The sequence below is a fragment of the Cinclus cinclus genome, chromosome 3 (genome assembly GCF_963662255.1).
Source record: "Cinclus cinclus chromosome 3, bCinCin1.1, whole genome shotgun sequence".
Taxonomy (NCBI): Eukaryota; Metazoa; Chordata; class Aves; order Passeriformes; family Cinclidae; genus Cinclus; species Cinclus cinclus.
Window position 1 is genome coordinate 95,499,235 of NC_085048.1, and position 22,112 is coordinate 95,521,346.

Consider the following 22,112-nt stretch of genomic DNA (forward strand, 5'->3'; position numbering starts at 1 on the left):
AGCCAACTTCCAGAGAGATAAAGGGCAGGCAAAGACGTCCCACGGGCTCCTGCTGGGACCCTCCCCCGCAGGACGCCAGGGAGCACCGGCAGAGGCTGCAGGAAGGGCAGTAAGGTAAAGGGAATAACTCCCAGCTCTCCTGTTCCGCTGGAGCGCGGCCGCGCTCCCGGCTCCGGCAGGGACGTGGAACCGCGCCGGGCGGGGCCGCCTTCCCCAGGAGCGCACTGGAAAGCTCCAGGCTCGGCCCTGGCGCAGGGAGCGGGTCCCTCCGCTGCAGAGCGAGGTGGGCTGAGCGGGGAGGGCACGCTGCTCCCGGGGGTCCCGCTGAGGAGGGGCCGCGCTCGCCTCGCCCGCTCTCCCTCACGGCGCAGCTCCAGCCCTCCCTTACCTGCGCCGGGGCGGCCTCTCCTCCCCGCCCTTCCCCGCCCTTCCCTTCCCTTCCCTTCCCTTCCCTTCCCTTCCCTCCCCTCCCCTCCCCTCCCGTCACCTCACGGGCGGTCCCGGGCCCGGAGTTACGAGCGCCGGCAACAAGTCCCGGGGTCTGCGCATGCGCGCGCGGCCCGCGGCCAGGGCTCCCCCCCCCCCCCCCTCCCCCCCCGGAGCGCGCGCCCCTGTTCCCGCCGCGGCGCGGCCCCTCAGGCCGCCCCCGCCGGGAAAACGGACAGGGCCGCTCCGGCCGGGAAAATACCACCCCCGCCGGGAGAGTTGTCACTCCGGCCGGGAAAATGCCACCCCCGCCGGGAGAGTTGTCACTCCGGCCGGGAAAGTGCCACCCCCTCCGGGATAGTTGTCACTCCGGCCGGGATAGTGCAGCCCCCGCGCCTCCCTCAGGGAACAGGCCCTCAAATAACCGAGGGAAAGCTGCTGCTACTGTCCAGCCTGGAGAAGAGAAGGCTGCGGTGAGACCTTACAGCGCTTACCGGTGTCTAAAACCAGAACCGATCAGAGCATTTTGTAGCACAGGAAAAAAATAACGATCCCCCAGAAATGTGAGAGATGATTTCCGGAGAGATTTCACAGTTTCAGGTCTAGTGAAGTGGGCAAGCACGCAGGTGGAAGTGGAGCAGGCCGTACACTGAGATCACAGAATCATGGAATAGACTGGTTTGGAAGGGACCAGGAATATCATCGATTTCCAACCCCCCGCTATAGGCAGGGACACCTTCCACGAGAGCAGGCTGCTCAGAGTTCCACCCAGCCTGCTCTTGAACGCTTTCAGGGATGGGACATCCACAGCTCCTCTGGGCGACCTCTGCCAGTGCCTCACCAAGATTTTTTTTCCCATTATCTAATTTAAACCTACCTTTTTCAGTTTGAATCCATTCCTCCTTGTCCTATCGCTATGTGCCCTTGTAAAAGTCCCTCTCCAGCTTTCCTGCAGCCCCCTTCAGGTACTGGAAGGTGCTCTAAGGTCTCCCAGGAGCTTTTCTCCAGGCTGAAAAATCCCAGCTCTCAGCCTGTCTTTGTCAGAGAGCTGCTCCAGCCCTTTGAGCATTTTCATTATCTCCTCTGGACTTACTCCAACAGGTCCACATCTCTGTTGTGCTGGGGGCCCCAGAGCCAGACTCAGCACTTCAGGTGGGGTCTCACGAAGACAGAGTAGAGAGGGAGAAACACCTTCATTGACCTGCTGGCCAAACCTCTTTTGACAGGTAGCTCTGAAATAAATTAATAAATTAATGGTAGTAGCATGACTGGTCCATTAAATATTCATAGCCCCTTGCCTCCACACACCTTCTCATATGCTGTGGACTGGAAAAAAAACCAAGACCTAGGGAGTTCAAATTAATGAGTCTATGACAGAGCTGGGATAAGACCAATTTCCAGATATCCATAAGGACATCCTAGCCTTTAAGGGGTTCATTGCTTCCAGACAACAAGCCAGAAACACTGTACAACAGGTCCCTGCTGTCCACCTCTTCTCTACCCTTTATCTTAGTGTTCCCTCCACAGCCATTTGATACCCAGCATTGCCAGCCATCCTCATCCTCCTGTGCCTTCATCCTTTGCCCCTGACTGGAAGGACTGACTTCAATGAGCAGTAGGCATATGAAGAAGCAGAAGATTATGGTAATGATGAAAATGTAATTGTTCAGAGGGAACCAGGGACCACTTGCCTTAAAAGGTTTGCACCCCTACCTGCAGTCTCATGGATGAAGCAACAGTGGTTGCTGTCTTAGAACAGCAACACATTCTAAAACCAACAAAAACTAATTAGGGCATTGCAAGGTTTAGTCTGATGCTACATTGATCAAAACCTCGATTATTTGCTGACTTTTATGTTTAAAGGAATTAATATCCAGCTGCCAAAAAACCACTATCTGCTTCAATTGACAGTCCTGATCCTGCCTTTCCATCTTTAACTCCTTGTATTCCTGTGTATTCAGACTCTGCGGATTACTTAGGGGCCTGCAAGCATAGCTGCTGTCCTTCTCCCTGCCATTTTATTCATCCACACTTGTTTTGCTCTTCCAAATCCTTGTTTCACTTTTCAGGAGTGCCTGCTCAGTGGGAAGCAGCATCTGGCTGTAAGTATGCTACCTGCCTCCTCCCACTTCATTCTGCAAAAGGGGGCTTTTCAGTCCTGGTTATCCACAGTCACTGAGAGACATTTCAAGACAGAATTTCATCATTTACCTAGCAGATGCATTGTAGATAATCTGTGATTTTACATTGGCTGTAGCCATTATCCTAGTTAAAAATTACATACAAGTTCTCAGCTCAGAGTGGTTCAGATTCACTGCTGGAATAAAGAAATCCCACTGCTGTTGAAGGATGTTAGTCATTTTACCTTTAAACACACTCTCTCCTCTCTAGGGCTGTGTTGATGGGGAAGTTGTTTGGCATGAGTGTCACAGAGTTGTTGTTCCATCCTGTCTTTTCTGGAACAACTCTTCCTGTGGACAGCTTATTTCAAACCAGGATTTCACTGTGGAATAATTATAATAACTTTTTTTAAAATTAAGTTTCACTGATGTAGGTGCAGCAGAGTAGATTTACCATGTAGGTGAAGCCTCAGTGTATGCTTGCAGCTCTTGCACTTCTAGGACCAAAATCTGTGAGGTTGATTTTCTCACTGATTTCCTAAGGTGTTCATAGTCTTGACTGCTGCCAGGTTTTTCAAAATGAAGAAGGACTTTCTCTGGTTAGATTACCTTATTCTGTAGTGCAAAATAGGTAACATTCAGTGATCTCAGCATGGTAGTCTTGACATTCTTCAGTGTGATGAAGATGTAGCTTTTGCCTAGCTACAAAATAATTTTTCCTTCTCTCTCTCTCTCACAAGGATAACATTAAGCTTTTGTCATTTGTTTTTGTTCTTCCTCTGTCTAGACAGGCTCTTTAGCTAAGTGGTGTGATTTTGTTTATCTCTAATTTCAACAGCAGCGTCACATTTCCCTCCTCCCTACCTCTTGTAAATAGGGTTTTGTTTACCACTGTCTGTTCTTGTGGTGACAAAAGCCACATACTTCATTAGTTCATGAACGTTTAATTACATTGCTAGAGCAGATGGAAAACCACCCTCAGGACCTAGGGAGCAGGTCAATAGACTCTGAAATCCTTCCATCTTTCTTTTATTTTGCATCCTCCATATCCACTTCAACAGCTCTTTAGCACCAGGTTGCACACGTGTGCAGGTTATTTACACTTCCACGTGTGACTCTTCCCTTACTTTTTTTAAATGACCTTATGGCTGAAGAACTCCCTTGTCACTTTAGTTTGATTTATCACAGCAGGATGTCCCTTGATGGATGAACTCCCATTAGGACTTCAATAGTCTCTGGAGGTGAGTAGCAGGTGGCCTGAGCTTTGCCATGCGTGGCAACTCTCACCGTGGTTTCTTCTCTCTGAAGAAACTCATCAGCCCAGCTTGCTGTTCCTTACTTATCTGCCTATTCAAATATACCTTAATGGATTTAATTCAGGCTTCCAGTCTGGCAGCCCTTTGCTATCTTTTAATCTTTGCCTTCATCTGGCAATCTGTTTACAAGCCTCAATACACCACAGGACACAGTGTGGGCATTATGGGATTTTTCTTTGAGAGGTCTGAGCATTAAAATGTTTATAATATAAACTAACAAACAGAAAAATCTAGACAGATACACAGATTTAAATGTCACAGTACATAGTACAAATCAGCAAGCTTAATTTAAATTGACAATTCACTGTTCTCTCTATCCTTTTAAATTGCTTTTGTCATGCTGCTTCTCATTCATAGGTAATATGTTGACTTTCAAGGTAGAAATAGCCTTACATTAAAGATGGAATGTATTTTTATTAATCAATACAACAGATTATTATAAAATTCTTTTAACCAAATATGTCTGGTGATATATGATAGAAATTTGCTTTTCTTTTACATTTAATGTCAGATAGGAAATGGCAAATGTAGCATTGGTATCTATGCTTGAGCATGATTCATTTTTCTTATCATCTTCATCAAGTTATGCTTGGATGAAAACCGAAGTTTTATTAAAACACACAGCAATGCTGAAAAGTAGAGGAGGAAAAAGTAGGCTTATTGCAACATACTTTGCATAAACTTGATTTATGAAGTGGTGAATCCATGAGCTTCCTCATCATTCACCTCTGGGAAGGGTGAGGTTTTAAACCTTGGGGTTTTTTGGAGTAGTTGCAGGTGTGGAGAATCCCTTGCTGATAAACAGGATTGTTAGGTTTATTGTTGGCTTGTCACAATGCAACCACTGTTGGTATGATGCAATTTGGTACAAAACTAGGGCAAGGTGGCCTTCAGCGTGGGTGACTTCATTGTTTCCTGAATGTACACATTATCTTAATGCTTAACTGTGCATTAACCCCAGGTGCACAGAAGCTGAAGGGACTTAATGCATAGGTGGCACAGAAGTAACTATAATTAAGGCAGCTCCCTGAGAGGGAGAGGGAGATGGAGAAACCATCTGGCACAATCTGGCTTGTCCCACTGAAGAGGAGGGCACCTGGCCACATGAGCCCTTGGATTTATCAGGCACCAGGTGTACTTGTTGACAGTATGAAATATCAAACCACTCAGAGCTTGTAAAGTTTTCCCATTCCCAGGTACAACACACATTAGTTTTACTGAACAGCTCTAGTGCCCTCGAGAGCCTCTGTGCTCCACAGGTGTACAGAGTGACTCCTGTTGCAACAGTACTGAGGTGAGTCCTGGACAGAATTTAGCATCCTTGCCTCAGATTCTGCTTTCCCTGGAGGACAAAAGTGAGTGGTTGTTTGTCCAGGAGCCACAAAACGCCCCAGGAGATCTTGCAGTCTAAGCCGTTGGTGGGTCAATTCAGCTGGGTTTGCTGCAGCATTGGATTGAGAGCAAATTTTTGTGAAGCAAGTTCTGAAAACCTGGTTTTAATCCAAATAGGTCAGAAGAGGAAAACTAGTTTTTCTCTTTTTATTTTCTTTCCTTTCCAAACACTACTTAGTTTGACATCTTTGAAGAAACTAGTCATGGTTGAATCTGCTGTATCCACGCTCTATCTGCAGGGAGTCCAGTGAGATTACCAGCTTTTAGACATAAGAACCCTGTTCCAGGGCCTTGGTGACAACATTTCCTAGTTTACTGGTGTGATTTCCCTTAAAAAGTCAGCATCAAACATGCTGCTTGATAATTTATTAATTTATAGATTAAATAATTTTTAAGGACTTTTATAATGAGCAGGTTTTTTTCCCATTGGGCAAGAACTCCCCCTTCCCACTTCTGGATTTACAGATGAAAATAATTCAGTGTCCAAACTGTGAGGATTTCAAAGAGTTGGCAAGGTCTGAGTTAAAATTTCCACAGCAGCAGCAACTTGGCTCCTTTGTAGACAGAGCAGGCAAGCACGGGGGGTGGTCACTAATGACAGCAGGATGATCCTGGTGAGCCCAAGCGGGGGGTCAGGTGCCAAGGATGCAAGGGGCAAGTGGCTGGGGTGACTTGGTGTCAGGATGCAAAGTGGCTTAAGCAGGAAAATGTGAAGAGCTTTGGCCATGGCAAAAAGCCACAACCAAGGGCAGTGAGGCCTTTTCCAGCAAGGAAGCTCCTGAACCTGGGGGAGCATGGCTTTAGTAGAGCATGACTGGAAATAGTGGAGAGCAGCAGCATCCAACCAGTTCCAAGTGCATGACTGCTGCTTGAGGCACATCACAGGCACGTGGGTCCTCACCGTGTGCTTTCTGGAACCTCCATTTTAGGGAAGCAGAATTGCTTAAATCTGTCCATTCCTTAGTGTGTGATTACCTGTTGGATATATTATCACCATACTTTCTGATTTTCCCCTTCTTGCCCCTCCCTGTCCACTCTTTCCTTCCTCTTTCTGTAGTATTTTATTTCCTCCCCCCATTCATCCTTTCCCATATTTCCTTCCCTGTGATACTTCTGCTCTCTCTAAATCACTTTCTTTTCTTTCTGCTTCATCTGTCTCCTTTCAAATATATGCAAATGATATAAAGGTATTTCCACACATCTCTTCCAGCCGGACTTGGCATGTTTGACATTGCCTCATGAGTAGGAGCGTTGCCTAATCTGTGTAAAAAGGGAAAGTAATGTAGTCACTGCAAGCTGAGCATCTTAGACACACAGGTGATCCTGTAACAGATGGCAAGAGGGACACGGTTAGTTTTACTAAGATACTTTAAGTGCAGTAATCATTAGTGTCTGCTGGTGATTACAGTTTTGTTGATAGAAGCTGTGCTTGGCTGGTGCCTTTGAAAATCAGCTTATTTATTTTGGTGTCTAAATATGGACTTGAAAATTTTGGCCAAGGCAATTTGCTCAAGGTCATAGTCCTGATTCAGGGACAGAACTGGGAAGAGAGCCCAGATGTTTTCAATTCTCCTTTCCTACTGATATTATGTACAGTTTCAGTAAAGCAGATGTTTATATTTAGATTCCCTGAAGTAGATGTTTATATATTCAGATTATATATCAGGTAATGATTGAGTAAGTGGTCAGAATTAATCTGGGAGAAGTTAAGAGCAGGTCCTGTAACGTGGCATGTCTTCTGGAATGAGATGAACTCCAGGATGGAAGAAAGAATGAGTGTTATTACATGGGAACACCTAGGCAAACTATTCCTGCCTTCACAACATGGTGTACCTTTTCTTTTGCACCCTGTCTGGGTCAGTTCCTGGAGCTGTACAGGCACAGTGGAGAGAGCAGGTGCTGCATGCAGAGCCCTGGCATGAGCAGACCTGAGGTTTAATGCCCCAAATTGCCAACTGCTCTGGGCAACAGTGAGCCAGGGTGATTGTAATTCCTTTGTGCCATAGTTCGTGTGAAGATTAGAAGAGTTTCATACATCAGTGTAAGACCTTGAACTCATTAATCAAATTATCACAGTGAGAGCATTTCTCAGAGGACATGAAATTGTGTTAAGGAACCAGTTCCCATCCACTTAGGAAACAAGACAACTGTGTTCTGTTATTTCTGTGGGGTTTTGATCAGTTTCAAGGCAACCCAAGCAACAGTGTATTTTCTTGTCCTGTTATGAATCACAGCATTTTCTCATTTAGGACAGCAAGTGTTAACAGTTTACCAGCCTGGAAGCACGGTGAACACCAGAGGTAAGCTTTCCTACCACAAGAGACTGAAAACAAATCAAACAGTGAAGCCTTCAAAGAGTTTTAAGAACCAATTTTCCAAGTCTGCTTCACATAATGATTTTCAGATTCCTCCCATTGGATTTGCAGAAACTGAACTTCCTTGAAAACATTGTTTTCCTGTGGTCTGCCTCAGAGGTGTTCCAACAGATCTGGTCAAAATGATCAAGTATTTAAAATTAATTCTGGGGTCATCTACATCTCTGCTCAAATTGCAGTAATTGTTTCTAGTTTTGCTGTCATGGGGTAAAATATTCCTTGCTCTATTTTAGAATCAAAGCAGAGAAAAGGGACTAAGCACCCAAGTTTTGCTCAATGAAAAATAGATTCTAAATTCCTTCTCGTACATTTGAAAAATCTTCTCCATGTCTATGATTTGTCAAAAAAATGCTAAATTCTGCACTGGCAACTGCTGAAGGTAAGAGGCATGCTGCATAGATAAAATAAATATTAGTCCTCATGTCTTTAGTTATTCAGCCTGGAAAGCTGACAGATGTCAGCTTCAAATGCATGGCATTTCCTGCAGAATCACATGTCAAAGCCAAAATTAAGGTTAAGAAATGCATTTGGTTGCTATGTGGAAATGTTGGCCATTAATTAATGGTTTTGAATAAGCAAATGGTAAGGTAAGAAAAGGAAAAAAGAACTAACCAAACAACTGAAGTTTGTGTTTCACGCTTCATGTGACCTGACCAAGTGTGGCTAAATTCCCTTTTAAAATCAAAAGACCATGATGCATCTCCCATGGTGCTGCAGTCTGAATGCTAAAAGGATTAAAACTGGTCAGGTCACAGAGCTTTATTTTTTGCTCTTTTAAGGGTCATGTTATATCCGAGACCTTACACTCCTTTACATAGATATGAGTCCATGGCAGGAAATTACATAATTTCCTGTGCCATGATGTAAAATACCCTTTTCTGTTCTGCTTTGGAGTCAAATACAAAAAAATAGTGGTCTTTTCAGTTATTTTCTTCTGAATTATTTTAAATTAAATAGTAATAACATTCAAAAATTTTAGAAATCAATACCATGATAATATAAATATTTGAGTGAAAAGAGCTTTGTTGTAACTGCTTGAGAAGGAGCAGTCTATCCATACTTTCTGAACATTGCAGCATTATTTGAAAACAAAAGAAAATTAGGGGGCTATTTTGATATTTGTTGTTGTGCCATTCCCGAAGGTGTAACAAACTACCCAATCTAGACAGAAGGGGAATGGAATGAAGAGGATAAATAACTTATCACTACTAACAGTAACCAGCTCACTTCATTTTAAAAATGAGTTAATTTGAAATTTTATTAACAGATGTAAAATCTTTTAAAAGTAAATAAAATTTTAAATCATCTACAGGCCTTTAAGACCATTGTCTGAAGAGATCCAGCACTCTGAAGAAAAGCTTCCTTCAAAAGTTCAGTGGAATGTTTACAACCTCTTTCTGCTTTAAAAGAATGAGCATCAAGCATCAGGATGAGGGAGTATAGTCTGATCCAGATCATAGTTTCCAAGATGGTTTTGTACCTCTTGAAACTTCCAACTTCCTGGAAGCCTCTCAGACATGTTCTCTGTGTGTGAGCTCAGACAGGCAGGTCTGGCATTGTGCTGGACCCATTCAGAATTCTACCTCACCATCCTTTTGATCACAGAACTGATGTGCTGTTAACATCGAGGACAAAAACCATGTGCAAGTAATTATTTTTGAAACTGAATACATCTAAATTCCTTGGTGTAAAACCCAGTGACATGCAGTAGCCCCAGAGTCACTTCAGCAGCAGATGTTACAGATGGAAAACAACCATGTGAGCAGTTTAGCTCATTGTCCTGCTGTTGCAAGTATCATTTTGCCAATCAGTAGATTTGCTAAGGCACTGCCCAAGCTAATTTTAAATATCTCAGTGAGGACTAGCAGAAGTCTTTGGGCATCTGCTCTTCACTCTATCTGATGTACCATATTAGAGAAGTTTAAACTATCAATTTTGTCTTGTCATCTGTAAATGTGTTATCACTTAATTTTGCCTTTCACAATCTTGCACTGGGTTTTTTTATTTTCTGTGCAAGATAGCCCTTTTTAGGTTTTTTTTTGCACTCCACTAACAAATTACTGTTTTGCACAACAGCTCATCATTTTTAGCAGAGGAGGTTGCTTTTTAGGTCTCACTCATCTTAGCCTTTCATCTTTATTTTTGGCCTGCAGAAAAAAAAAATTCCAGCAAAGTTAGTAATGCAAATTATTCAACTTGCATTAACACATACTTCATGATCTTTCCGCCTTTACAGCTTCTCCTGGTAATGGAAATAAATTACAGCTACTAAAACATAGTGTTATTCTTTTTCTATCTGAGTTGGGGAAAAGTGATTCATTTTCTTTCTTTCTTAGCAAGAGAGGACAATCTGTTCAGTGAAGGGAAACTTATTAGACCTAAAATTAACTGGAGGAAATACAATCCATAATTAAGCCAGGTTACTCAGTGCCACAGATGCAGTATGAATAGTATTCCAACTGTATTAGCATGAGAGGAAAATGGGTACATCTCCCAGTTTTTGGAACGCCAGCTGCCACACAAACTTTGCACAGAATCAGTAAGGGCTATGGGACATTGAATCTGTGCATTAAAGCAGAAGAAACGTACTTAAAAAAAAAAAGGTCGATAAACTTCTACAGCATAAATTCAGTTGCAAGGAAAAAGCAGCATTTTAACTAGGCCAATAAATGGGCTCTGATGAGAAATCAAGTGGTGCTCCCACAGAATTCAGCCATTTCTCAGTAATTAGGACATTCCTTAATGAAGTGGACTGTGGTATAAAGCAAGCAATTCAGGGCTGTATGCTTATTTATCTGATTCAACTGCATTAGCTAAATGTCAGTGTTTTTGCCAGCAGCCTATGCTGCAGCCATCAGAGCAGTGACAAGTCTTGCTTCTCCAGCTACAAACAAGGAAAGACTGGGGCAGTGGGGCAGAGACTGCTGAAGGCATAGAAAATGCAGTATTTAAACAGTTGTGTTTGCTTTTCTGTTAAATATATATATATATATCTTGAAGATCTCCATTCTGCCAGAACACTGGCACTTTGCAAACGCTGCCGACACAAACCCCTGTCAGCAAGCCAGCTGACATCAGCTGACCAAGGACATGGGGGATCTTTGGACATTTTATCCATTCCTCCTCAGACAGACAGCCTTTTGTCCTGGCCATCTGACCAAAACAAGCTCAGGAGTAAAAGCAGAAGCTGCCTATGGAAGATGTGGTTCTGTCAGTGCAATCTGAGATAAACAGCACCAGTAGAGAAGAACCCGATAGGATGTGATCTTTCAGGTATTTCCATTGGAGATGGCCAGTTCAGACTGGCCTGTACTGATGAGGAAAAACAGTCTCATGTCCTTGCCTAGATTAAACAAGCTGAGCAATTTCTGTATAGCTCAAGTGGGTGATTGGACCACAAAAATTGCTACTAAAACTGGCTCCTCAGCAGGAGAGTAAACACTAAGGACTGAGGCTGAGCTCACAGCATCTCTGGAATGAGATCTGTGCACTCAGAGCAACCATGATTTGTCTGAGACATGGGACGTGAAGTTCTATTTCCCAGAGCCAAGTTAACCAGAACTCACAACACAGATCTAATGTTACTTTTATGACTTTATACCCACTGGAAGGAGGAAGGGAATGCACGGAAGGCAGGTAAGTCAGGTGATGCCTGGTTGGGCCCAAAGCCTTTTGGCACAAAAATTAACAAGGCCAAATTTTTGCAACAAATCACAACCAGCAGAAAGATCAACACAACTGCATTGAGAGGCTCTGCTTTCAGTCTTGCCCTGGGAGACATCCAGATGTATTGTGTTATCAGGCTGTACCTTCAGGAAACTTTTGCATGCCAGCTACTTGCAGAGCAAGCTGAGGCCACAGGGAGCAAATTCCAGGGAGCTGTACTGGCCCACAGAAGTCCTGGGTGCTTCTATTCTGTCTTTGTACACTGAGCAAGCTACTCATGCTCTCCTATGAAGGCTGTGTGAGATGGGACCATTAGCCTAGGGAAGGGAAAGGCTCTGGAGATACCTTAGAGCACCTTCCAGCGCCTAAAGGCAGCTTAAGAGGGAGCTGGAGAGGGATGTTTTACAAGGGCATGTAGTGACAGGACAAAGGGGAATGGCTTCAAAGTGACAGAAGAGAAGTTTAGTTTAGATTCTAAGAGGAAATCCTTTACTGCTTGGATGGTGAGGTGCTGGAACAGGTTGCCTGGAGAAGTTGTGCCTACCCCATCCCCGGAAGTGTCCAAGACAACATGGAACACAGTTTTGAGCAGGGTTTGGTGAGCTCAACACTTTCTGTCTAGACCTGTTTGATTCAGGGCCAGTACCTGTGGAGGAATAGAGGCCCCATCACCAGCACGGGCCGTGACAGCCAAGAAAGAAGCTAAAGATTCGTATCAAATACCACTTTAAGGTGTGCAGCCTGGGTTTGCTGGTGGGAATATTCAGTTTGGAGCACTGTTGGGTGCCTGGTGGGTGCATTGAGAAGGCAGTGTGAGAGGGGCATCACTCATGCATAGTATGCAGTTTACTTCCAATTTTGAAGCCTCTAAACATGACCTACCTCTTCTGCAGTGTTTTGTTAGCTGTGAAAAACTTGGCATGCTTAAGGCTGAGAAAGAATGTGAAACAGAAGTTGTAGTTGGATTCTTTTTTAACTTGGCGTATTTACACCTGCATCTCAACCACTCCTACTTTTGCTTCTACACTCCTAGATTCAGAAGGCCCTGACTTTAGGGAAAAACAGACCAAAATCTACATAGAGTTGTGCTCCTGTCTCTGTATGACAAATGTGTTGCACAAACACGGGCGCTTCTTGAAACACACAAATTGTTGCCTTTCACATCACTCAAGCATGGGCTGTTTCAGTATGGGCCCAGCAGCAATACAAAAGAGTTATGTCCATGGCAATTGAAATCTTCAAAAGTTTAATATTCAGACCCTCAATACTGCAAATACATGTCAAACATTCTTGTTTCCCAGAATAATAACTACATAATTATGTTAAGGCTTACACACTTTCTCTTTGATCCCACTGGATTTATTTACCAGAAATCATTGCATGGATGTGCCCAGCAAATGTCTTACAGAAGCGCTTGTAACAAAATTAAAAGCTTACATACAGACATTCTCTCTCTCTGCTAAGTACTGGCTTTTATTAAAACTGGGAGTTGCTCATACTTCACCTCTTGCAGCCTCTATGAATCCTCTCTTTGTCGTTCCAAAAGTGCCATGCAGGTTCTAATACACATTACACAGAAAGAGCTATTATAAAATTCCTGACTTTTTCTTGTTTGCACGACAAAAGGGGAATGGCAAATCCTCCAATTGGACCAGATAATCACTCTCCTGTGAAAAGCCTGCAATACACATCCTCTGTTTTCTTCTTAGCTGAGCTTCAAGTGTGTTTGGTCAATAATTTTATTTTGGGTGTGAAGCCCTTAAATCACCTTCCAATACACATTGGACAGTGAAGAGTCCTGGTGGATTTGGTATCAGCCACAGGAGAAATCACATCCAGATACAGGAAAGCTAGGTGCTGCTGGAGCAATCAGACATTTTCATTTCATGTTGTCGTGGTCTTTTGAAGAACACTCACTTCAGAGTAGGACCAGTCTCTGGAACGAAGATTAAACAGATGGATAAATAATTATGGGATCATATCTTCTGGCACAAGAGAGAGACTGTTAAAATTCCATGGACTGCAGTTTTATCCAGGTGACTGTATAAACATAACAAATTCCCTGCTAGAACTGATCTAGCCAACAGTTAGAGAGCCCATCTGCAGAAAACTTTGTCAGCCATCTGAGCATTGCTCAGGTGCTTTCCAAGCCTCTGACACAGCTCATTGTGTGACCAGTTCTTTTGGCCTGGCCTCTGGGATTCAGCAATGTGCCATTTGGCTGGAGAGAGACAGTCCTGAGGGAAGAGCTGGGTGTATGGAGCTTTCCTAAAGGGCTGAGGGGTCAGAAAGATTTCAGAACGAAACCTTCCCTCTTATTTGGAAGCAAGAGAGTATGTGATATGAGCTGAACTTGAAGACAACAAATGAAGTGGATATTTTTTACTTCTCTTTGTGTCTTTGGAATGGATGTATTTTGACTTAATATAGAAATGCATGTCTAAAATTCATCTCCAGAGAAAGATGCTACACAAAGTGCAGGATTAAAGAATGCACTGCCTTGGGCCATGTGCAGGCTGTTACTTTGTAGTCTGTTCCATTTTTGTCTTAAAACTCAATTTAGCTAAATAAGGTGCCCTTTTAACATCTAACAGGGGCTTTATCATGCTCAAGAAGACAAGTTTCTGAAAAGGTTGTAAAGACAAAGTGAGCAGTAACAGAAGTGTTGAGTGGGGCTCTTTCAGATGGCTTTATTGCCTTCCCAGGAGTACAAAACAGGCTGCCTCCCTCGGCTGACACTTGTTTTAATGAGGGATGAGCCACAACGGGGTGATTTTGTACAAGTTCATTACACCGAATGCTCCAGCCAGACTGTCCTCAGGGCACACCACACAGTCTAGGTATTGGGTGAAACGAAGCCATTTTAAATCATTTACAGAGGCATATAAAGTCCAAAGGGCCTTTGATGCTGAAGACATTTGTATGTAAGCTCAGGTATGTGGCTGCTGGAGAGAATGAGAATCTGCCCCAAGTGCCGTGCTCCTTCATGCTTTTATCAATCACATTTTATTTCTTCAATTCAATTCTCCTGGGATTTGTGCCAAAAATAGATGTCCACATCTTACACCAGCAAAGGCCAGGGAAGAAAAGGGTGTAAGTTTCCAATTCAAATGTTACAGGGTAAACATCCAGCCTCCTTATCCCAGCCTTCAGATCACCTTCACTCTCCAGAGCCAGTGCTTTATTGTGGCTGTTAACAGCATTCAAGATACTGATATTCTTCATCCGTGCTGAATGTGGAATGGCGCAGTGGTTTCTCATGTTCACTGAGAAGTGATCTGCCTTTACGTAAAGCCTCCTTCGTCTAAACATGAATATTATGAAACCCACAGGAATCCATAAAGAGTGATGGGATGTTTTTCTAAAATGTCACACCTGTACATCTTCCACCTTCTGTGATTCAGAAGCAGCATAAAAGGCCATAAATCATTCAACTTCTGTGATTCACGGCCCTGATTCATGCACTTGATACAAATATTCAGAGATCAACGTGGAACCTAATCCCCCCCCCAGCCTCAAAGATTTAAATTATTTTTCAATGCTTGCCATAAAAATGGACTTCCAGCTAAAGTTAAATCTTCTCCTGATTGATATTGGCTGTTTTAAGTAGCGAGTTCTCTGCAGTCAAGATTGATGAAGAATCATATGGCATAGTACATAAAGCAATGTATTCTGCAGTTGTGCTTCCTCCCTAGCAAGGCTGAACAAGGGACACTGATTACTCAGTGGGCTTCTGGGCAAATATTTAAAAGGAATTTAAAAAAACGAACAGAAATTTCTTTCCCGTGAAGGAACCTGGGAGCCCCCTAAATCTTCTTGTATTAGCTTTGCAGTGGATGAAGGTGTTAAACTGGCATGTGTCTACCAACAAGGGAGTGATCCTTTCAAGTCCTTTGCTTCGTCCCCAGTTGTGAAATTTGTTGTGCCAGTGGGACGAGGCTGGCTATAAAACCCCCAGCACCGGGGACCTCCATCCAGCTCGGGCAGCCTGCCAGCACATCTCTGCAGAGAGAAGCCCCAGGGAGATTCCCCCCCCCGCCTTTCATCTCTGCTGGCTAGGGAACTGCTTCGCTGACCAAGGAGGATGGACCTGAGGTGTGCCTGGATGCTCTGCGTGCTCTGCCTCGTCCTCACGGTCCAAGCCATTACCCAGGAAGGGCTCAAGGAGGTGGTCCTGAAGCAGCTGGGGCTGTCCGAGGTCCCTAAACTTCACAAGAGAGACTTGGAGGATCTGATTATCCCAGACCACGTCAAGAACAAGTACATGTCCATGCTGAAGCGCCAGAGGGTGAAGCGCCGGGCTCTGCCGAGCCTGGCTGGCATCCTCAGGGGGATCCCGGGACACACAGGTAAATGTTTCTGCTGCTGGGAGCATCCCAAGCACCCTGCTGCTGCCAGTGGGTCTGCCAGGGCTCTCCCGGCTGGCCTCCAGACAGGCAGAGGCAAACCCCTGAGGGGAAGGGGAATGAGGATGGGGTTTGGCTCCAAAGCTCAGCTGGGCAGAGGAGGTGCATGCAACAACATGGTAAAGATTAACAAGCACTCTTCCCACCTGGAGAGAGGGTCCCGCAGTCCTTCCAAAGGACAGGATGCTGCTGGAGCTTGATGGAAACCCTGGTACCCTGGGAACAGTCTGGGCATGTGGGGAGGAAAAAAAATGCAGGCCGTGTAGGCTTTGGGTGAAATCTACAGCAAGTCTTCTAATAGGAATCACACCTCTTGGAGGATGTCTCACTCTCTCTCATCTTTTTGTATAGGTTTGTTTTTTACAGGAAAAATTATCAATGAGGAAAATAGCCATACAGATAGAATAGTGGCTGTACAAGGGCACTTAGAGCTTATTGTGCTTTGAAAGGACATACACAGCACCCTGGGCAGCCAATGAAAATACTTTTTCATTCCAAGTGGTGCAATTTCCTGATTTCATGTGCAGCATTGGCAAAGAGGCACACAGCTTTTGAGATCTGCTCAATTTGGGGTCATATTATGTCAGAGATTTCGTTCTTCCAGGCTATGCAGAGACTCAGACATAGGAGAATAATTTGGGCATTTGCAAGACATTGATTCAAATATGCATCAGAAAAGGTGTGCTTAATGGCTGTCTCTGCTACAAGGGCTTGAAGGAAGGAGTGTGCAGCAGGATGTCAGTGACAGGCTATCTTTTCTGTCCCCAACTGCATAGGTATGACAGGAGAAGTCCTCTATTCTGACACAACCACACGTCAGAAGCTGATGTTTGACATGGAGGGCAGAATACCTAAAAACAGTGAAGTCACAATGGCTGAACTGAAACTCTTCAAAAAGCCTCTGGACAGAGCAAACCTGCCTGCCAAGCAGCCTCACAGGCCCGTCTCCAACGCCAGAGTCAGCGTGTACTGGGTGCAGCAGCAGCACGATGGTACCAACAAGACCTCCCTGATAGATTCCAGGTCAGAAAGGGGCCTCTGCTGGAGTTACAGAGTTTGGGTCCTCTGGGGTGCATTTGGGTATCATGTGGCTGTGCCTCAGCTCAGTCTGACAGGGCTTACATCTGTACAACCAGGTTATATGGCCTCTAAACCCAGAATGAGCTTGTAAGAGCAGATATTATGCTAAGATAGATTATATATGATGATTCTTTATATCAATATATGATGATTCTTTAAATCAATCTATGAAATGATGCCATGTAGTGCTACGTCTTCCCCTCTAAAATCCCCCACCTGGTTCCATTTTCTGTCACTATCTTAAGTGGGTTACTGGCTGCTGGTATTCTTTCCTCTGGCCATTTAATTAGCTGGTTTAAATGAGTAAGTTGTGCAGAAAGCATCTGATTCTGTAATGGTGAGCTCTGCAGAAGTTTTGCAACCCTCTAAGGCAGCGCTAGACTAGACTAGATACTTATGGCCCTAATGCAACTCAGACAGGAGCAGGTGGGAGCCTGGTACTTACCAGGTTGTCATCACAAACACTGAGGCTGCGCATGATCCTGCACCACCTAATTTTTTTTGTATGAGCATGTAGAGAGGGCTTTTCTTGGCCCTTCAGCGTCTGTTAGATCTGCATGCTTCTTTTTGAGGTGGCAGGTAACTGCTGTGGGTGCTTGCCCAGGACAAAAATAATCATCTAACCAAGGCATGTGATAATCTATGGTAGTAAATTATTCTGCTGCAATAACAGCACTGGGAACCCAGGATTTATCTGATGGGCTTTTCTAATGCCAAGCCCTTGTCACATAGGCTGGTTCCTATTCGTGAGTCGGGCTGGAAGAGCTTTGATGTGACCCAGGCCGTGCATTACTGGCTGCGAAACAAGAGGCAGGAGCCGATGTTCCTGGAGGTGTGGATCGAAGGGGAAAGGGTGGGCAGCTATGCCTCGGAAATGGCCAAAGCCGTGCGCTTCACCTCGCAGGACCCCAAGGATAAAGGCCTAGGCAAGCCTGAGCTGGTGCTTTACACCCTCAATTCGGATGACTATGGGTATGTATGAATCCTAAATCTATGCTGTCTCTGCTGTAATTTTGTCCCTGAATTGTTGGGGCGGGGGCAAACCCAGGGTGGGCAAACCCAGGGTAGGCAGCTCTTACCTCGAGCTGTGAATGGAGTAGTTAGAAAGCTACTGCTGAATCTCACCTCTTCCCGTGCCTGTTGTCTGAATACTCAAACAAACCACGAGCACAGCCCAGGTTTCATGTCTCAGAATCCACGAGAGCTATTAGCAGCAGGGATGATTTCTCCCACTTCCCAGTTTCCAGTTACAGCACCCATTCTTGTTTCTCCCTTGGTGTCCAGGAGCCCTGGGGAGTGCAGGGAGGAGGCGGTGACAGGGAAATCCACCTGCTGCCGGCAGAAACACTACATCAGCTTCCGCGATCTGCCGTGGGCGCAGCACTGGATCCTGGAGCCGGCGGGGTTCCAGGCGTACCGCTGCTCCGGGAGCTGCCTGCAGCCTCCCCGCGCCCACCGCCGCCTGGGATCCGGGCAGCGCTCCTGCGCCGTGGCAGGGAGCTCCGCGCTGCCCATCATCTACCTCGTCAGGAGGGGCAACCACACCAAGATTGAGGCGGCCGAGTTCCCCAACATGATCGTGGAGAGGTGCAGCTGCGTCACGGACGGCGCGGCGCTGGTGTGACGGGTGGGTGTCCCGGGGTATCTTCCATTCCCCACAGCCCTGCCCAGAGCCACCCCGGCCCCAGCCCCGGGGCCAGGGATGAAGGTCCTGAGGGATTCCTGCCTGCAAGGGTCAGCAGCGCTGGGGCCCTGCTGCCCTGCAGAGAGTGCACTTAGAGACGCTGTGAATGGACTCAGAGGAGCACGCGTTTCACATGCGTGAGGGTACCTAAGGAGCTTAGTGCTTCTCGGGGCGCCCTGGATGCCAGCTAAATTTCACTGAATTTATTTCAGCCCCACCCTAGAGTATTGCAAACAGCTCCAGGCAAAAGAAGAGTGCCCACCATCACCAGGTGAAGAACAAACGCATGGGCTCAGCTTTTCATTCTTAGGCTGCTGAGTTTGGTCCTTGTCTGCAAGCTGTGTTTTTGGTGAGCTGGAGAGCGGAAGCACTTACATGTATATAATCTGTGCACACACACACACACACACACACACACACACACACACATTCACACATGTACCGAGTGTATGAGTAAATGTGTGTACTGTGTACATACTAGATATCTACTTATTGATTACATACATATATATATATACATAAAATATTGCCTAGAGCTCAAGAGAACATACTTTTGTGCATATGTGTTGCATGTATACATATACACATATCTACATGTACATAACATATTATCTGAAACTCAAAGGATTATAGTTTTGGCCTCTACACCACGGGCTTAACCCAGTTTTAGGCAGAATTTAGAGTCCTGGAATCAGCAGGAACATTAGGACTTAGGTTTGCTTGCATGGATAACAGTTTGTTCTTCTGATTCTGTATTACAGTTATTTCAATTTAGGGATATTTTTCAAGTTGTGTGTGCTTTCAAAATCAAGGCAAAAATAAAATACAAGTATTAAAGTTGCCATGTGTTTGCTTATATTTGTTATTATATCTAAAAGTGGAGGGGAAAAGATCTGTCATACTTCTGTGAGTATCCAGTGCCCAGCTCCTATAAACATCCACACAGTAACAGCTCTCCTCAGCTACCTGTGTGACCCCCACCTTCTCCTGGTGAAGCTTATCTGCTCCCCCAGGGACCGGGCTGAATCAGCAGGCAGAGCAGAGCCTACGCTGCCAGCGCTTCATTCTGAACTGCTGTGGAGTTTAAGCAAACGCTTTCTTAAAGAGAAAACCTAGAATCTTATCTGCCAGCAGGAGGTGATGCTTTCCTGGTGAGCCGCAGCGGTGACAGAACCTGCAGGGTTCGGCTGGAGCTGCAATGAAGGGAGGGATGAGCTGCGTCCATCACCCTCCTGCCCAGGGAATCTGACCCTTCCTGTTGGACATCTGACCAACACATACCCTGGAGAAACGCTATGATAATGTGGTTTAATCCCTCTGTGAACTGTTCTGAACTGCTGGCCAGGGTGTTACCATGCTGATGATTTTCACCTTCGTGTCAGACTCCTCGGTTTCATAACCCACTGAAATGGCAGTGGCTCTGGGGATGAAGCGTTTGCTGCTGATCATCTCTGTTGGACGGTGGGATGTGGTCCCTGAGGCTCTGATTGCACCTGCTGCTGGTGCAAGGACCCTGATATATGTTTGTCTGACTAGACAGGGTGACCATGGACCAGGGGAAAAGAGGGACCTGTTTGACTCTGCAGCGGCTATGTGTCGTCCATCAGGAAGATGTGAGTGCTCCTGCTGCTCTGCAGGACCCCAGGTCTGAGGTCACTCAGGCATCTCTGCCATCACCTCATGGGTAGGCTGGCACCTCTCACTTGGGTAAACACCTGTGGCAAAAGAGCTTTAAGGGGAGGAAAAAAGGCAAAAGCACAGACTCACCATTCACCAGCGCTGGGCTATAGCACCATGGGTCTCTGGAGCCAGAACTGGATGAGCCGGAATGATCTGTGGCCGTTCCCTTCTCATGACTATGTTGTATCTATCTTAATGGCACTGGCATTCAGTCCCAGGTCCTCTCCACCCAGGCCGGGGCAGGGCATAGCCCGAAGGCCAGGAGCTCAGCTATCACTGGGAAGAATAAAGGGGATGATCCAGCCGCACACTGAGCATGGGGAAGAAAGTGTTTGAGCTGGCTGCTGCCTGAGAATGAAAAGTATTAACCCTGGCTTCCCTCCAGCCTCCGGCACTTGGGCTTCAGACATCATTCATCCTCCATCCCAGGAGAAATTCCATGCAGTGCAATATAGGGCATGTTGCTGTGGGAAATGGGAAGCAGAGCATCGCAGGAGCAGCGGGGTGGACGAGGCTCCTCCCCTCCACCAGGATCCTGTGCTGTGTCCGGCGCCCCTTGCTCTTCCTCTGGCTGCCTTTGCTCGGGTGTCCTGTGGACAGGAGGTACTCAGGAGAGAGCGGTGGGTCTGTGTGCATGTGTGTGACACCTGGAGGACGGGGAGTGGGAGGCGGTGGCCGAGAAGACCTGGTGTTACTGTGAGGAGAACTGTGGGTATTGCAGGGTGCAAATCTGTGAACTATAAAGCCCTGCCTGCCATGCTGCCTGCATGGACACTCACATTTATTGTTAGGTCAGCTGTACAGATGTCACAGCATCTCTGCTGGGGCTGGTTTTGAGCTTACGTTTGGATTGAAGCTCCCCACTTTTGGGGAGGAACGACACTGCTCTAAATTCCAGCTGGCTTTGCAATGAAAATGTTGCAGACTTGGAGGCAACACTGATGTGGAGAAGGCTCCAGAGACTTCTAAACTGCAAACTGCTAGGCTGAAGGCTGTGGATGAAATACTTCCACACCCGGGACTTTTTCATACATCAGCCCGTGCTACAGGTAATTATCTCCCAGCCTGTCATCTTCAATCCAGGCTGCATTTGCTGTGACACCTTCTGTGTGCTCCTTGCATGGGTACAACTTGTAATGCACACAAAAGCTGCCAAGCTGTCATGTTCTCCTTTCCGTCTGAGCAGCACCACAGTCTCTGAGGAAAGGCAGAACATCTCACACACCTGGCAGCAGCATGGTTCAACATTGTCGTTGATGCTGCACTGTAATAAAATAAAAAAGAAGAGCAGTGCAGGGGCGTAATGAGCCACATATAGCCAGAAACTATTTTTAAAAACAGAAAGTTGTTTTAAGGCAAAACCAGTGTTAAACCATCAGGCATCCTCCTGCACTGCAGAAAGCACAGAGCACCCAGGTGCTGATCAAGGAGCAGGAGGTCTGTGTACTCTTCACATGGAGGACTTCAACAGCCCCTTTAGTCCCACTTTCCAGGTTAGGTTCTTGTGAGTGTTCTTGTGGCAGTGCCCGAGTTAATCTTATCAGAGGCATGAGCTTATCATGAGTGTGAGCTCTGGCTGGCCCTCATGGCACTGCTCACAGGGTGACCTTTAAGGGCCTGGTTAATGGAGCTGGGCATGGGGTCTGGACCTGGTCCTATCAGTCTCAGGAAAACTTTCCTTAAGAGAGAGGCCTGGGCGTGCCAGCAGCACTTTCTCTCTCGTTATTTGTGCCCCTTATCTCCATTCTAGGAGAGGGAACAAAAGTTTCAAGCCACATTAAATGCCACTGTTAGCTTGACTACACTGTCCTGTGTGATCTTTCCATGGTTTCATTTAAACCAAGTCTGCTTTCCCATTTTCTTTAAAAATCTGTGAGAAGTTGTGGTTTTCCCCATCTGGTGAGGCCTTATTTCTTCTCTCTCTCTAGTTTTTTGCCTTTTGCACTTCACAGACTCCTACCAAGGGT

General features: G+C 45.7%; 1 protein-coding gene across 1 annotated transcript; it reads left to right on the forward strand.

Annotated features, from left to right (window-relative positions):
* The first annotated feature begins 15,379 nt into the window (after window positions 1-15,379).
* LOC134042194 (left-right determination factor 1-like) lies at window positions 15,380-18,405 on the forward strand. Its single transcript, XM_062489327.1, has 4 exons — window positions 15,380-15,644; window positions 16,490-16,724; window positions 17,514-17,753; window positions 18,066-18,405. Exons 1-4 carry the CDS (start codon window positions 15,380-15,382, stop codon window positions 18,403-18,405), a joined length of 1,080 nt encoding a protein of 359 aa, XP_062345311.1.
* The last annotated feature ends 3,707 nt before the right edge of the window (window positions 18,406-22,112 follow it).

Bases quoted from the DNA above. Each gene is read 5' to 3' on its own strand.
- LOC134042194 (XM_062489327.1), top strand. From the start codon at position 15,380: ATGGACCTGAGGTGTGCCTGGATGCTCTGCGTGCTCTGCCTCGTCCTC. The intron at 15,645-16,489 runs GTAAATGTTTCT...GTATGACAGGAG, and splicing joins GGGGATCCCGGGACACACAG to AAGTCCTCTATTCTGACACA. The intron at 16,725-17,513 runs GTCAGAAAGGGG...CTTGTCACATAG, and splicing joins ACCTCCCTGATAGATTCCAG to GCTGGTTCCTATTCGTGAGT.